At 35.0% G+C, this 17077-nt stretch overlaps 1 protein-coding gene across 8 annotated transcripts in view; it reads right to left on the reverse strand.

Moving 5' to 3' along the window:
- FAR1 (fatty acyl-CoA reductase 1) overlaps positions 1-17077 on the reverse strand; it is a 56066-nt gene that overhangs the window by 5963 nt on the left and 33026 nt on the right. For 5 of the 8 annotated variants that reach the window (XM_037050027.1, XM_037050025.1, XM_037050021.1 and 2 more), the window contains 2 exons: positions 15312-15483; positions 7761-7890 (listed from right to left, as the gene is read on the reverse strand). In XM_037050027.1, coding sequence (XP_036905922.1) covers positions 7761-7890; positions 15312-15483 — 302 coding nt within the window. Of the gene's footprint in view, positions 1-7760; positions 7891-14829; positions 15002-15311; positions 15484-17077 lie in introns of all 8 variants that reach the window. The other 3 variants (XM_037050028.1, XM_037050026.1, XM_037050024.1) reach the window with 1 other exon arrangement.

The raw sequence follows: 17077 nt of genomic DNA on the forward strand, positions 1-17077 counted from the left end.
GGAAAGGACTTGAACAGACACTTCTCCAAGGAGGACACACTTTTTGAAATTTTTAACACTAGTCAAAAATTTATGTTTTTCCTAAAGGCTAATTCCAAAGGACATAACTACAAAATGTTTATTACCATGTTAACTTTTAAAACCTTACCACTATTCACAAAAAAGTTTTTCCTATTCCACACTTTCCATTAAACACAGAAACATGAGAAGATAATCTGAAAACTCATATTAGTATTTAAAGAGTACATGAAGTGTGAAGAAAAAGAAGCCTGCACCATCCAAGAAAGAACAAAATACAAAAGACAAAATCCCATTATCCAAATAGACCTATGTGTTCCTGACTACTTCAAACATGTATTAACACACGTATTTCCAGTTTGTGTCTGCAGTATCTCCTCTCTTCTTGAACATCCTGTGTACCTGATAGATTCATTTTCCTACAGAATAGTACTGACATCAAGAGAAAGGGTATTATAAAGCTGGTGTAGAAGTTTAGAAAACAGTAACTAGGCCATCTGCTGAAAAGGGCAGACAAATCTAGAAATAAAAAGCCTTAACAAATGCTATTTCATGACAAAATAAGAGGGCCATGCACTACTCAGTGTTCCTCCACACATTTGGGTAAACAAATTACTCACCATATACCATCACTTACTTAAACACAGTATAAGTTCTAGACACCCCCCCAAAAAAGCTGCCATAAATCAATCATTAAAGTAGTATCACCCTAAAATGGAGACTTAAGAGAGAACATATGAGGGGGACATACACATGTATAATTGGATCCCCACAGAAGAGTGAAAAAGAATGCAACAGAAGCAATATCTGAGAAGACTGGCTGGAAATTTTCAAAAATAATGAGACATCAAGGCAGATTCAAAACTCACATATACTCACATTTGCACGTGCACACACACACACACACACACACATCTAGGCATATCAAACTGTTGAAAGTCAATGACAGAAATTTTAGAGGACTTCCAGCCAAGATGGAGGCACAGGTAGATACACTTGGCCTCCTTGCACAACCAAAACAAGGACAACGATAAATTTAAAAACAAATAATAACCAAAACTGCCAGAAAATCAAAGTGTATGGAAGTCAGACAACCAAAGAGTTGACGAAGAAACATTCATCCAGACAGGTAAGAGGGGCAGAGACAGGCAGTGGGGGTGGAGAGGACTCGAGACAAGGTTGCAGCCAGAGGACCAGGCAAGGCTCCAGCTTGCGGACCAGGCAGTCCCATATTTAGGTATGGATAAAACTGAAGGAACAACCAGGGAGCCAGACAGACCAAGTAACCTGAGGTACCAACATGAGAAAATAAAACCTTAAAACCTCTGACCAAAAAAATCTGTGTGGGCTGAGGCAGTGGGAAAAACTCCCAGCCTCTCTCTCACTGGAGAGACCCACAGGGTCCTAGAATGTACACAAACCCACCCACCCAGGGATCAGCACCATTAGGGCCCAATTTGCTTGTGGTTAGCTGAGGGAGTGACTGAAAGACCCCTGAGAGCTGGGCATTGTTCCCTTTCGGACCCCTCCCCTATGTACAGCGCCACAGCATAGTGACAAGGGTTGCCCCACCCTGGAGAATATCTAAGGTTCTGCCCCTTACTAAGTATCCAGCAAAACTATCATTTAGAATGGAAGGGCAGATAAAAGTGTTTCCCAGATAAGGTAAAGCTAAAGGAGTTCATCATCACCAAGCCCTTATTATATGAAATGTTAAAGGGACTTATTTAAGAAAAAGAAGATAAAAAATACAAAGAGTAAAATGTCAACAAACACGATTATCAACAACTGAACCAAAAAAACAAAAAACAAAAACAAACTAAGCAAACAACTAGAAGAGGAACAGATTCACAGAAATGGAGATCACATGGAGGGTTTATCAGTGCGGGTGGAGGGGAATGAAGGGGGGAATAGAACTGTAATGGTATAATCAATAAAATATATTAAAAAAATAAATAATAAAAAATAAAATGCCAAATGTTGGGGAGAACACAGATTAACAGGAAGTCTCATAAACTGCCACCTGGAAGGTAAATTAACACAACCGCTTTTGAAAACTGTTATCTACTAAATTGAACATACAAATACCCTTTGAATCATCTTCTCTATTCCTAGATATATATCCTACACAAATGTGTGCATATAGTTCACAGAAGAATTACCCGCAATAATGAAAAACTGAAAATAACTCAAAATTTCTATCAACAGAAGAATTTTAAAAAATACTGTATGTATCATTTGCATAAAGTCAAAAATGAGTGAAACAGTATTAGAATTCAAGACAGATTAGGAGAGACGAGGTAATGACTGGAGGGGTTATGAGGGGAATCTTTTCTGCAGGTAACGTCTATTTCTTCAGGTATTAATTTTCTAATCATCCACTGAGTAGTATACATTGTGCAGTAAAATGCAGGATGGGAGGGCAGAGGGGTGGTGGAGGAAAGTATGGAATCAGCAGAAGCCAAAAATCTTTCAACCTCAAATGATCTGCAGGACCATGGTAACTTAGACCTTCTGCTTTGAAGGCTGCAAGACAGGGAAGAAGACTGGTTATAAAGCCTACGGCCCCGTAAGTTAAGGAGTCATATCAAATATTCATGCAAAAAGCTAAGAATCCAAAAACTTATATCCTCAGAGCAAGGTAAAACAAAATAAGCCTACCACACACAGAGTGGGCAGAGGAACAGCACACTTGAGAACTTCTGCTATGCAGAACCAGAATGGTTATCTGCACTATCCAATACATTAGCCACAAGAAGCCACACCACCTTGAGGACACTTGAAATGTGGCCAGCCCCAAACTGACATTGCTGTGAAAATACTTACTGACTTTCAAAGGTTCAGTGTGAAAACTACAAAGTCAAATACCTTTTAAATAATTTTTTAAATTTTAAGTAACTTTTAAATTTCTGCTCATATTATATACTGTTATGGATATACTGGGTTAAATAAGACATATTATTTTTAAAAAATTTTACGTGGGAAGGGAAAGGGAGCTGATATTAAAAAGATTTCTAAAAAACTCCTTTGAGAAACTGTAATCATGAGCCAGCCCTAGAGTCTATTTAAGGCCTGTATTTGCCTGAATCATGCTAAAAATCTAATAGATATTTTAAAATCATCTTGGCTTGTTAATACCACATAGCTTGTTAATGGTAAGTCACTAGGCTATTACTGGAAGCAAAGGTAAATCCTTACTGGAAAACTGCAATTTCACACAGAAATCTTTGAAGAATATGAATGTACGGTCAAACACCAATAAAAACCAAAGAAACAAGGTGCCATGAGTAAGACCAGGCTTAAACAGCAGATCGTAGACTGTATGGCCTGTAGAAGTTTGAATGATCTGAAATCGAATTTAAAACAATGTTTAAGATGTTTCAAGAAAAAAATTCTAAAAATTATTTAAGAAATATCTGTAAGATTTAAAGTATAAATTGAACCTCTAAAAAATAAAAATAACTCAAACTAAAAATTCAATTGGGTTGTTTAGACACAGCTGACAGACTGAAGCAGAACTTTAATAAATAATAAATAATCTAGATTTGGGGCCAGAAACAAAAAGATACAAAATATGAAATTAAAGGTGTAAGACCCAGGGAATGATCTAACATACACTAAAATTCCACAGGATAAGAAACAATGGTTAAGTATTTTCCTGAATTGCTAAAAAACATCAAACTTCAGATCTAGGAAGACCAAGCAAAACAAGATAAAATTTTTAAGTCTTTTCTTTTTATTTTATTGTTGTTCAAGTACAATTAGTTGTCTGCATTCCCCTCCCCCTACCCCAGCCATCCCCACCTCCCTCCCCATTCCACCCCCGCCTTGGTTTTATCCATGTGTCCTTTATGGTTGCAAAACGAGATAAATTTTTTTAAATTACACCCACAGTCATAGTAAAACTGCAGAACATTAAGCACAGAGAAAATCTCTTGAAAAACAGCTAGGTTTGACAGATCCCCTGAAAGGCAGCAGCAATTTAGACTGACTTTTCAACAGCAACAACGTAAGACGGAATATGAAAACTACCTTTAATGCTTAAATCATGTTACAAAAACAAGGGTAAAATAAACATGTCATACAATCAAAAACCTAGAGCTCACTATTAACAGACACCCTGCTAAACTATATTCTGTTACTCTGGGTATATACATGTTGAGTATACTTACCCAGAGTAACTGGGTTGCTAAGTTTGTCTCTTTTCTTTATACTGTAAAATAGTTCCCATAAAGTTAAAATTTTTAAACTTTTGCCTAATAGAATTTACCTGCAAAATTATGTGAGCCTAGTGTTTTCCTCATATGCACATTTAGAATTTTTATTATCTTTAATAGTTATAGGATTACTCAGGCCTTCTATTCCTTTTTGAGCCAAATTTAATGAGTTAAAATCTTCAAAGAACTTGTCTAATTCTTTAAGAATTTCAAATTTATTGAGGGAAAGTTTTTTAAAGTACTATTTTATTATCCTTTTAGATATTCTGCTCTATGGTTGTTTTCCTTTTCATTCCGAAATTGTTTACTTGTACATTTTCTAATACTGCTCTTTTGAATAATTTTAAAAGATGTCATTAACATTATTATTATTTTATGTGAACAGATTCCTTGACCCAGATCACAATTCCAAAGTGCATCATTCATATAGAATATAACTGTGGTGCCTGAAGTTATGCAGTGATGTTTTCGCCTTCTCTTTTTTTTGAAAAATCTTTTCAGAATTTTGTCAGTTTTATTTATCTTCAAAAATCTAAATTTAGATTGGTTTATTCTCCTGATTGTACTTATTTTCCATTTTTAATAATTTGTTCTCTACTTTTGCTATCTTCTTCCTAAATTCATGTTGATTTTTTTCCTAACTTCTTAATTTGGATACTTTGCTTACTGATTTTCAGATATTTTTCTTTACTAATATAAACAATTAAAGCTCTAATTTTTCTCTTTTAATCATTTTAACAGCATCCCACACATTTTAGTACACAGTAGTATTATTGCTGTTTAGTTGCTTTTTTTAACTCCTAAGTTATTTAGAAATGTGATTTCAAAATTTCCAAATGTATGTATTTTTCAAAGCCCTTTTATTCTTGATTTCTAGTGGTTTCTGGTTAACAATACTGTCTTTATGATACAGATTCTTTGACATTTGTTGAAACTTGATCTATGGCCTAGTATGGAATAAATGTTTGTAAATGTTCCATTTACTTGAAGAGAGTGTGCAGTCTCCTAACACATATTTGCATGGTATCAATATTTACTACACTTCAAAGATATAATTCCACTCTCTTGTGGCTTCCATTTTACTTTCTGTTAAGTTGTGTTGTTTTTAGGTAATCTATCTTTGTTCTTCAGCTAATTCTGAGACCTAGTCTGTGTGTTCGATGTTCTTTACTATGAGCGAGTCTAGGTTTGGTTTCTTTTAATAAATCTCATTATTACGGGTTTGATGTGCTACCAAATCTGTGGACCTGTGTATTTCAAATTTGGAAAGATTCACAACCAACCTTTTTTGGAATAATGTCTCTCTCCTTCGTTTACCATATTGGAACTCTCATTTTAAGTGTACTAGTGAGATGCTTTCATGACTGTACAGATTCTGGTCTACGCAGAGTGCTTGGGAGAGGGAAGAAGTGAGGCCTGAACCTCAGCCCACACTGTTCTTGCCAACTGGGGTACTGAAGGGTCTGTGTTTTTCTGCTATGCTGCTTCTTGTCTGATTTTCTCGAAAGTACTTTATTGTCTATCTGTGGTTCTCTATGCTGGACCATTATTTTCTAGCCTCCACTATCTTAACTGTTTTTCTTACTTTTCATCTTTTTATACTCTGTGCTGTCTTCTAGGGGAATTTCTTCATATCTGTTTTTTATTTTCTAATTTCCTATTCAGCTGAGTCTAATATATTGTGTATTCTTTAAAGATTTGTTTTAAAAAAATTTGTTTTAAAACATTTTTTTGTTTTTTGAAATATTATTTAGTTTTTGCATCTGCTCACTATTTTTGATTATTAACTCATACCTTTGATTTTCTCTTTTGTGTCTTTTAACATATTAAAACAGCTATTATGTACTATATAATCTATAGTTAAAGTGTTTGTGGGTATTTCTCTGCTGTTTCCTTGTGCTGACTCTCAATAAATACTGTAGTATTTTAAAGCTCTAGTACCACACTATTACGCCTTATAATATTAATTTATGTTGGCCTGCAAATAAAAATATTTTTTACATAATTACCTAGAACACTATCAGTAAATATGGGGGGCTCCACCCACAGAGCCCCACAGCCCCCACTGATGAGAATAAGTCTGCCAAGACATGATCTGCTTGGGGAGAAAAGGTGGCCAATCTCTCAAAGGAGAAGGGTCAAGAGCCTTATTCTCAGTGGGCTTTTATTGGGTTCAATTAGCACAGGAATACAGGTAAAACCCACTAATCATTGTCAGGCAGTAGTGATCAAACAATAGATAATACACAAAGAACTATGAGGGCTTATTCTGAATCAGGGACAGTTAGCTAAAGGGCTATAAAACTTTGGAAAACAAACTCATTTCCTGCTTGGACATTTATCAGAAAATTGATATTGTTCCTAGCAAAACAGGTTTCACAGGATTTTATACACACTTTCTTAGACCTGATAGCCCCGGGGAACTCTCCTTTTCCAAGACTTCCCTCTGTCATTGTTTCAGGCTTAAGTCAGGCAGGGGAAGTAAGGCAGCCAAGAGATTAGGAGACTTCTTGTAGACAGAATGAGGACTCAGGCTATGTCAAAGTTGAGGGTCCATCCCCCCCTTTTTCTGTCTCCCTCAAGTCCTTCCCTGGGACCCCCTTTTCAGATTTTATTTTTTTATTTCTACAAAGAGGGGAAGGGAAGGAGAAAGGGAGAGGTATCAACGTGTGGTTGCCTCTCAGGTGCCTCCCACTGGGGACCTGGCCCACAACCCAGGCATGTGCCCTGACTGGGAATTGAACTGACCACACTTTGGTTTGTAGGCCCATGCTCAATCCACTGAGCCACACGAGCCAGGGCTGATGTAGCTATAGCCAGAGCTACTCTGGGTATATTCTTAAGGCAGAAAGAAAATGATCCAAAAGAGATCTGACAGCAAAGACATTGGTAACCATATAGTTAAATCTAAAGAAAACTGAACAAAAATAATCATTTAGTAGAAAACTAATGTATAACCATATAACCTAATGGAGGTTATAATCATACCCAAAACATTTTAAGGTCCTGAATATCATTGAGGAAGAGGCTACAGAAATTGTTTAATTGAGACTTTGTTAGGTATACACATTAAAATATCTAAGGTAAACTCAAAAAGAACACACACAAAAAGTTCAAGTTTCAAATTAACAGGAGAAATGTAGAATGATAAAAAGTAAGAGCGTACAAAAAATAATTTCTGAGATGAGGTTTTTCTCAAAACTCAAAGAAAACAAAGTATTTGGGGGAAAATGCTAAAGAAGCTAACATTCTCTTTCAACCTGACTTAAAATAAATAACATTTCAATCATACTTTAAAAATAGCTCTGCCACAGCCGAACACTTGCACCTTATACATTCTAAGGTAAAGCAATTTTATTTCATCACCAACAATTATGATTGAAGTTCTTAATGAGAGACTATAAAAAGATCAATGACTTTCTTATTGCATAACGTTGTGAAAAATATGCAATTACTTCTTAGCTTGTGGATGATCGTCTAATTAGTAAGCTATTTATTTATTAATATAAACCAGAAAATACTTGCCTTTTTATCTTCAGGATTTAGTTGATTCATTAACATAACGACATTGTCAGTATTCCAAACCCAAGAATTACTTGTGAAATATTCAAGAAACACCATAGCTTTATGAAGACGAGTTATTGTTTTCATCATCCTGTATTATAAGAAAATGAGATTCGTATTTTGCATAGATTAGAAAAAAGTCTCATCACCACCCGTGGCATCAGTTTCTAAACTGGAACATTAACAGTAAAAGCATAATACATAATTCAACAAATGTACCAAACTGACAGGTAATGAGAATATTTCTGTATTTGGAAGAATATTTCATAAACACAAAATCTGAAAAATTTTTGAAGCAATGGTAAATTAATTTAATACCAACAAAATAAAGGGCTTTTGATATAAGAAATTAATTTTGAAAGGAAATACAATGCTTTAAGATCAATTTTCTTAAACCACATTATACTAAAATTTCCTGTGAATTTATAACATTGTATTACATTATACAGAAATATTCATTCTTTCTATCTATATACATATTATAAGTAACTTTCTCTTTAACATTGACAAATACGACTCTTGATTCTGTGGTTGTGTCATGAAATCAATGACTCACGCTGAAAACTTTCTGAAGTAGACATTCACTCATTTTCCCAAATCCCCAATATTCATCCTTACAGAAATAAGGGCACCTGATACTATTCTGTTTCTTTTTGAAAGGGCAAAATGCCTTAATCTTTCAATTTGTTGTTTTATATATCACTGCTCACTGTGAGTCATTAATATCATAACACTAACCTGAGCAGTAGCATCCTGCACACCCCTCCCCCACCATTCCCCCCCTTTAGTTTATGAGCACGTGTCTCAAGTTCTTTAGATTCTATATTTCCCATACTATTCTTGCCCTCCACCCTATCTATTTTCTACCTACTGTCTATGCTATTTTCTGTACCTTCTCCCCCCTTCTTCTCCTCCCACTCCCCTGTTGCTAACCCTCCATGTGTTCTTCAATTCTATGGTTCCGCTCCTGATCTAGCTGTCCTGATCTAGGTTTGCTTTTGTTTTAGGTGTGGTTGTTGATAACTGTGAGTTTGCTGTCCTTTCACTGTTCATATTTTTCATCTTCTTTTTCTTATATAAGTCCCTTTAACATTTCATATATAATGGTGGGGGGGGTGTGCAGGGTGGAGGGGAATGAAGGGGGGGAATAGAACAACAACTGTAATGGTATAATCAATAAAATATATTTTTAAAAAATAGTAACAATTAGCTAAGCAAATCTTTTGACATATTCAGAACATTTAGAAAGATACCCTGAATCCAGAATATTGAGAAAAATGAAGTAACACAGAGTATGTAAAAAAAAGACCTATAATTTATACAAAAAAGCAAGTACAAAACAAAATCTCCATTAAACATAAAAAGAATTATTGGGCCTCAAAAAGCTTTATTTGAACAAAAATAGTTCATATGGACAGAAAGCCTTGGTGGAAAAATATAAGACATGCTACTTTTAGAAAGGAGATTAAACAATTTTTTCTAAAACAATGACAGAAAGATATAAGAAATTTGTGATTAAATCAATATCAAATGTCACAGCCGGTAGAGGAGAAATTAATCACACATATATACGTATTTGGCTAACATGGCTTTCCAACATACATCTTATTTAAGTTTTTCTTTTTAACTCCTTTTTCACTGACAATTCTCCGCTAGTCTTCAGATTCAGTCATGTGACAGAACTACCATAAAACCAATCACTGTTTCAGCCATTCAAAAATAATTACAGTAAAAAATTAGAGCAGAAAAAGAAAATTTGAAAGGCCACATATGTGTCAAGTTCAGACTATCAAACCTAAGAAAGATAAAAAGAAACAAAACTTTGCACCGTCATTCTTTAGTTAAACATGACGTAAGAGCAAATGCCTGGGATGATATTGCCATATACTTGAATATTTAAGTATTTATTTATTCTTTATTATGGCAACCCACAAAAAAAATCAATCACAATCCTTTAAAGTAGGGCAAGACCTTAGTGGTCATCCAGCCCCTGGTTTCTCAGCCTCATCACCAGAGACATTTTGTGCCAAATTAATTCTTCATGATGAGGGCTGTCCTGTGCATTTTAAGATACTTCACAGCATCGCTGGTCTCTACCAACTCAATGCCAGTAGCAATTCCCCAAGTTGTTGTGATAACTAAAATACCTCCAAATATTGACAAATGTCCCCTAAGGGGGCCAAAACTGCCCCCTGTTGAGAACCACACAAATTAAAAAGATATTAGGGACATAGAATTTAAACTAGAAAGAGTTAAGCTAAATAACTAAAAAACAAGACCATGGAATGATTTCTTAAATGTCATTTTTAACAGTGATGAAGTATCTACTATATTTTAAGAGCTAGAGTGAATAATTTATACTGTTTCTACATGTAATATTATGCATCCAGGTCCCTAAAGAGTATTAGGAATCTGTATGATGCATATGAGTTGTACTTACAAATTTACAATTATATTAAGATATAAAGCAAGTCAGATTTTTATCTAGCTGACACTCAGAACAAAGTAAATAAGTAAAATGGATACCATGAATGATTGACATTAGCTTAATGTAGAAGTAGGCATTATACTACAGCCCCAATATAAGGTATAAAGCCCAGTACCCTGCTCAGTAAATATCTGAACAAATTAATATAAATTATACAACTTTGTATTTAACATTTATAAAACTGACTACATAAAAAATTTGTTTCTTTTTGCTTTTTGACTACAAACTCCCAGAGGTCAAAAATAATTCCTGATTTGAAAACCTCACACAGGGCAAACCTCAGATAAGATTCTTTATTTAATGCTTCCTATTTGGAGTATATTTTAATTTCAAAGGTGGCTGCAATATTATCTCCCATTGTACATGTTCACCTATATCACCTTGACTATCTTCCCATCAAGAAGTGAATGTAACTTATACCCAAAAGAATGAGGTAGAAATGACACTGTGATTTTCAAGGGTAGGTAAGAAAAAGTGAAAGAGCTCTTTGCCTTGCTTGCTGTAACACACACCCTTGAATCCTTTAGTAGCCATGTATGCTGCCCAACTCCCCTAGAGGCTGTAACGTTGTGAGGAAGCCCAAGCTAATACACGTGGAGAGAGCACACGGAAAGGCTCTGACACCACATGAAGAGAAAAAGATACAGGGCCACCCCAGCTGCTCCCTTCTTCTCCTTTCCCCTTCCTTCCAGTGTACTTTCTCCAGTTCCTATCTGGCTACAAACGCTTGAAAGACTGTGGGACAGAACCACACAACCAAATCCTTCTAGAATTCCTGATCCACAGAATTCATAAGAGATAAAGAAAATGATTGTTGTTTTAAGATACTAAGTTTAAGGTGATTTGCCATGCAGCACAGATAAAAGGAACAGATCTTAGTACTGGGAGTGTGGGGATGCTATAATAAAAATCTAAAACATGTAGTATTGGCTTTAGGATCAGGTGGTAGACAGAATCTAAAAAGTTGTTGAGGAGACCACTGGCGAAATCTAGAAAGACCAAGAAAAAAATTTTAGTGGAAGTCTTAAAGGGCTTTAATGAACCTGTTGGTAAGGCCTTAAAGAAAATTGACAAAAATATTGTAGGGAGTTGGAAGAACAAAACTGTCACCTGTGGTAACATGAAAAATAGAAACTGCACTAACTCGATGATCTAGCCAAAAAGATTTCCTCAAAGAGGATGAAGATGGTCTTTAAAAGTTGAACTATTTGTCCAAGTAGAATTTAGAGACAATATAAAACATCAGCTGGGAATTCTTTTAAATTAAAAGTGTCTTCTGTGCATAGGTCAAATCCAGAATGCAGATGTAAGATTTTTAGTTAAGACCTCAAAAAGATCTAAGGTAGTACCCAAGGAAAACAGAGAAGAAATAAAATAGAATCACTATAGTTGAGCAGCTACATCACTAATATCAACTATGCGGAGGCAGGAGGAAAGAACACTATTCCTGTTTTAACTAGTCTGAGAACTTAAACTTTGAACTTTTCAGTCCTATGTCAATGCCTGGATATACATCAATTTATTGTAAATACATGGATATATACCAGACCTCCAGACAACCCTCTGACAACCCCATAAAGGACTCACATATATCCAGAGCACCTGACTTCTATTATCCATACGACCGGATACAACCAGACCTCCTGATACCCATCCTCCAGATTCCAGACCAACCAACATCTGACAAATAACTGTCCTGGCTCAATCCCAGGACTGCAGGACTGATTCTTCTCAAGAATGTACTTTTTACTATAAAATCTCTTAACTCTTCTTTCTTCTTTGGAATATTTGTGGTATTGCATAGTTGTTTCCAGTTTGAAAACCCTAAAACCCTTGAATAAGTCTTTATTATTTATTTCTAGCCAAAGTCTCCAGACTTTGAATTCTTTCAAAAACAACCTCATAGAACCTTTCAAACAAAAGGATTACTCCAGATCCTAAAGAAATGTCTCACAGAAACCATACTACCCTGGCTGGTGTAACTCAGTGGATTTAGGACAGGCCTGCGAACCACATGATCGCAGTTCAATTCCCAGTCAGGGCACATGGGTTGCAGGCCAGTTCCTGGCAGGGGACACACCAGAGGCAACCATACATTGATATTTCTCTCCCTCTCTCCTTCCCTTCCTCTCTAAAGATAAATAAATAAAAAATATTTTTTAAAATCTTAAAAAAAAAAAAAAGAAAGAAACCATACTATTGCCCTGGCTGGTGTAGTTCAGTGGATTGAGCACGGGCCTGAAAACCAAAAGGTCACCAGTTCAATTCCCAGTCAGGGCACATGCCTGGGTTGCGGACCAGGTCCCCAATGGGGGCCATGTGAGAGGCAACCACACATTGATGTTTCTCTTTCTCCCTCCCTTCCCCTCTCTCTAAAAATAAATTACTAAAATCTTTTTAAAAAAAGATATTAAAAAAAGAAACCTTACTATTATTTAAGAAGCAGGATCTAAGAGACCAGTCTAAGGATCTAAGAGACAATCATCTAAGATCTAAGGGTGTTATCCCATAAGAAATCTCATAAAGAACCCAAAACAGAAAAAGACATGTCTCAAAGAGAGCTATGGGTATGGCTTTGGTCTAATGGAAACTGTTTTAAAATAGAATACATAGGAAACCCAGAGTTTTAAAAGGAATCATATCAAGAAGCCTCAGTGGCCTGATGGATAAGGCATTGGCCTCCTAAAAAGAATCATTTCAGCTTGAACTTAAAGGGACAAGGACAGTACAAAATGAAAAGAGGCCTCTGGACCAAGGATTAACAAACCAGAGCCTTAGAGCCAAATCCACCTGCTTGCGTAAATAAAGTTTTATTGGAATGCAGTCATGCTTATTCAATCACATATTGTCTATGGATGTCAAGGTGAGTAATTGCAAGGTGAAATCTACAATTAAGAACAGAGTTAAGTAGTTGCAACAGAAACGATACAGGCCTTTAAAGAAGCTGATCCCTGCGCCCTGGGGACTCCAAGCCTTTTCTGGGCAGGAATTAGGATAAGAAAGCTACTTGGTTACCAAAACAAGTTAAGAGAAAACACAATGAAAGAACTAATCAAATCACTGCTGCTGGTTTAAGCCACTCAATTTGAGATGATTTGTTAGAGGCAACATCTAATATAAATTTTTTAATAAAGTTTGGTTACTCACTCATTTTTTAAGTTTACTACCCATTCTTCCAGCCTTTTTTCTGTAAGGTGTTGTGATATATTTAACCTGTTTTCCTATTTGATCCAGTTTTGACTTTTCTGTTCTAAGTTACAACAACTTTATTAATATCAAGGAAACATGCACTGTCGTCACTCATAAATTTACAGCTATTTTTTAGCCACACAGAATGCTGCTAGGGACAAACATTGTACTTTCCAGATCATTCTAGAAAACCTGAAAATAACCTGCATATATTGGCGATGTTTTTTCCATTAAGCATTTCTTTACTAAAGTTCTTCAACACCCCTCACATTCAATACTACACATATAGAGTTAAGAAACATAATGCACAACTCAATCAATAGAAAATCCCTCCAAGTAACTCAGGTCCTGATACATTATAAATGATAGATATCTGACTTTCATTTTTTGAGCAGTTGATGAAAGTTCTGGAATCAGCATCTTCTTTATACAGAAATATTCAAACCCTGAACTCTCCAATTAAAGAGCCCACTGTAATGCCAATGTCGTTAAAAACTCTTTTATGAGACATTTCATCGTAATTGTGGTAAAAACAGGAGGCCTTCATGTAAGTTTGTGGGGTTTCAATAAAAAATAAGAGCAAGCCCTGGCTGGCGTAGCTCAGTGGATTGAGCGCGGGCCTGCGAACCAGACGATCACGGTTCGATTCCCAGTCAGGGCACATGCCTGGGTTGCACACCGGTTCCTTGCAGGCTAACTACCAGCAGGGGATGCACAAAAAGGCAACCATACACTGATGTTTCTCTCCCTCTCTCCTTCCCCTCTAAAAATAAATAAATAAATAAAATCTTTAAAAAATAAATAAATAAAAATAAAAATAAAAAAATAAGAGCAAGCAAAAAGAAAGGCTATAACAACTATAAGAAAATAGAAAGTTTTTCATTTGTTAACCTTTTAAAAAAATACGGTATTTTCAACTTGGAAATTAGTCAAAAACTATAACATAAGCTGAATGGGCAACTGAGATAATTCAAGCAATCAATTTTCTAGAAGCATCCTATATTTTTCACATAAAGCTGCAGAATCTACTTAAAGCAAAACATTTTACCCATAATCCCCTATAAAACTACCCCTATATTTTTAAGGGAAGAGGATAAGGGCTCAATTTCAGCTTCTAATAACAATGACAACCTTGATGTTGGACATTTCTAACTGGGATTTTGGAGGATCAATAAGCTGAGATTCACAGTTAGTCTCCTCAAATATCCCCAATTTCTAAGAAATGTCCTAGCATCCTGATTGTGATTAATTAGGCTAGTAATTCTAAAGGTAAAGCTCATGCTAATTTTTGTCTCTCCAGCAAGCTTCCACCACCTTACCAATACATAGTGTATTTACTTTTATTCTTCTTACCACGGTTCCTGACCTGTCAACCTGAGTGCAAGATCAAGCAATAATGCAGGTACTGTATGTCTGACACCCTTCCAATAATGAAGCAATAAGTTGTTGGAATAAAAGTTAACTTTGGGGCACCTGTATACTTGGTTTAAAGGATTCATCTTGAAGGAATGAGTTAGATAATATCCTGTAGGAAAAATAAACATCACAGCATTCTGAATGTTATTTGTTACTCAGCAAAAAATACCTAAAGTTAAACCTAGAATTCAGCACGTGACAATAATTTATCATCCAAAATTTAGAATAAATTAAAAGTGAATCACAACACTACCTTTGCTTTTCTGACAAAGTCTTAAATTCAAGAGTCTTCTCATTCATAAAAGGCCATTAAGCCTTGTCATAAGCATAAACAAATAGAGAGTTAATATGCATTTTAGTGTAAGCACAGGAGGTTTAACAGTCAGAGGAACAGATAAGACAGAGCTAGTCACCATTACCTTGGGCTTCTTCCAGTCATCCTGAGGTAGGTATCATACAGGAGTGCTGGGGCCTTATGGCTTACAGCAATCCAGTAATGATATAAAAGGTGATTGGAGGTTAGATTTACATTGGGCCGTCTGAAGGCCTGTTCGAGAGGATTCCTCTTGAAAGTGGAAATTACATGGTATTCTGAGGAAGAAAAGTTGTGCAACAGCTTTGATAATAACCATGTAATAAAGTTTTGAAAAAATCATGTTTTTACAAAGCAAAATATTTTACCAAAGATGTCAGAGTTTGCTCATTTAAAAAAACTTTTCTACTCTCTATAGTAGCTAAGAGAATATGGGTATTAGACTGCTGAATTCAAGTGGTTTTAGAACTGCCACTATTTACGAATTTTATTTAGATGAATTTTTGCTAAAATTCACTCTTAAAAATCCTTTTAATGTTTTACCTATGTCAGTTTACAATGTCACTTTCTATTTCACCTCTCATGATAGCTTCTTTCTTTCTGTTCCTCTTTCCAGATTCTTATTATTGTACTTACTTAAAAAAGAAAAGGAAAATTATCATCCTTTGCTTATGAATAATTAAGTTATACATAACTTAATTATGAAGTTCAAATTATCGAAGCTCAATTAACACACATCAACAACTTAAAACAACCCAAATTAACTTATGCTGTAATTTATTTAGGTTATGCAATGTCAACACAATCAAATCTATAATCACCTATTAATAATTTAATGGAAATGTATATTGAGATACTCACTAAAAATAATGTTCAACTTAATTTTTACTGAACTTTATATCACAATAAAAGATTACAAAAACCCCTTTCATTTAAAGTGTTTTAAGATTATTAAAAGACTGTAATTGTAATTATTATTATTATTAAGATAATTAATAAGTATCTTAATTATTATTATGATAATTACAATATCTTAAATATTGTAATTATCATAAAAGTAAAATCTTCCTAGATTTTTTTCCCTGTATGCTCCAAAGGTCAATCCTTAAATTGAAATAAAAATGTCCCAGAAAAACCTTAGACTAAACAACATAAAAAATTTACTTTAACATCAAAGTTGCTCTACAACGGTAACAAAAATTCTTCAAGAAGAGGTAAAATAAGACTATTGCTAATTTAATGTTATAAATATATTTTACTTTAAATTTGAAAACATAAACCAACAACTTAAAAAAATTTTCAGTAGGCTATACTATTCCCATTTCAGAGCAAGTAACACAGCCTACATACTACCTGATGAGAATTTTAAATTTACGTTGATTAACAGAAAAAATTCTAGCAAAATGTATCCTATGGGCTAACTACTTCATTTATTACTCTTTGGACCACTAACTATTTCCTGTGATAGACCAACTCTCGTAGTCAGAAGTGCTATTGCCTAAGGATAGGCACCAACAGCACTGAAAGTGCCCATGACAGAAAAACAGCACTGTTTCCGTGCCGCAGGTATTACAACTGCTGCTACAAATGGCAGCAGGAAAATAGTAAGGGGCAGACAAGTACAGCAGGATATTTTTACATTTGTAAAAACAGTACTAAGTATAAGGCAGTAGTGGTAGATATTCCTACTGGGACAATCCTCGAACCAACTAAGCTACCTATCCAGGGCCTAGTAGATATTCTTAAGATAGCAGTTAAAATAAGAATAAATTGGGAATTCGGTGGCTTTAGTGTCTCATGGATTCTTCTGACATAAAAACTCGGAGAATATTTTAAGTTCTTTAAGATTTAGTCTAACATTCAAAAACACAG

The sequence above is a fragment of the Sturnira hondurensis genome, unplaced genomic scaffold, assembly GCF_014824575.4.
Source record: "Sturnira hondurensis isolate 20B ecotype Veracruz unplaced genomic scaffold, ASM1482457v3 Scaffold0006505, whole genome shotgun sequence".
NCBI classification, from domain to species: domain Eukaryota; kingdom Metazoa; phylum Chordata; class Mammalia; order Chiroptera; family Phyllostomidae; genus Sturnira; species Sturnira hondurensis.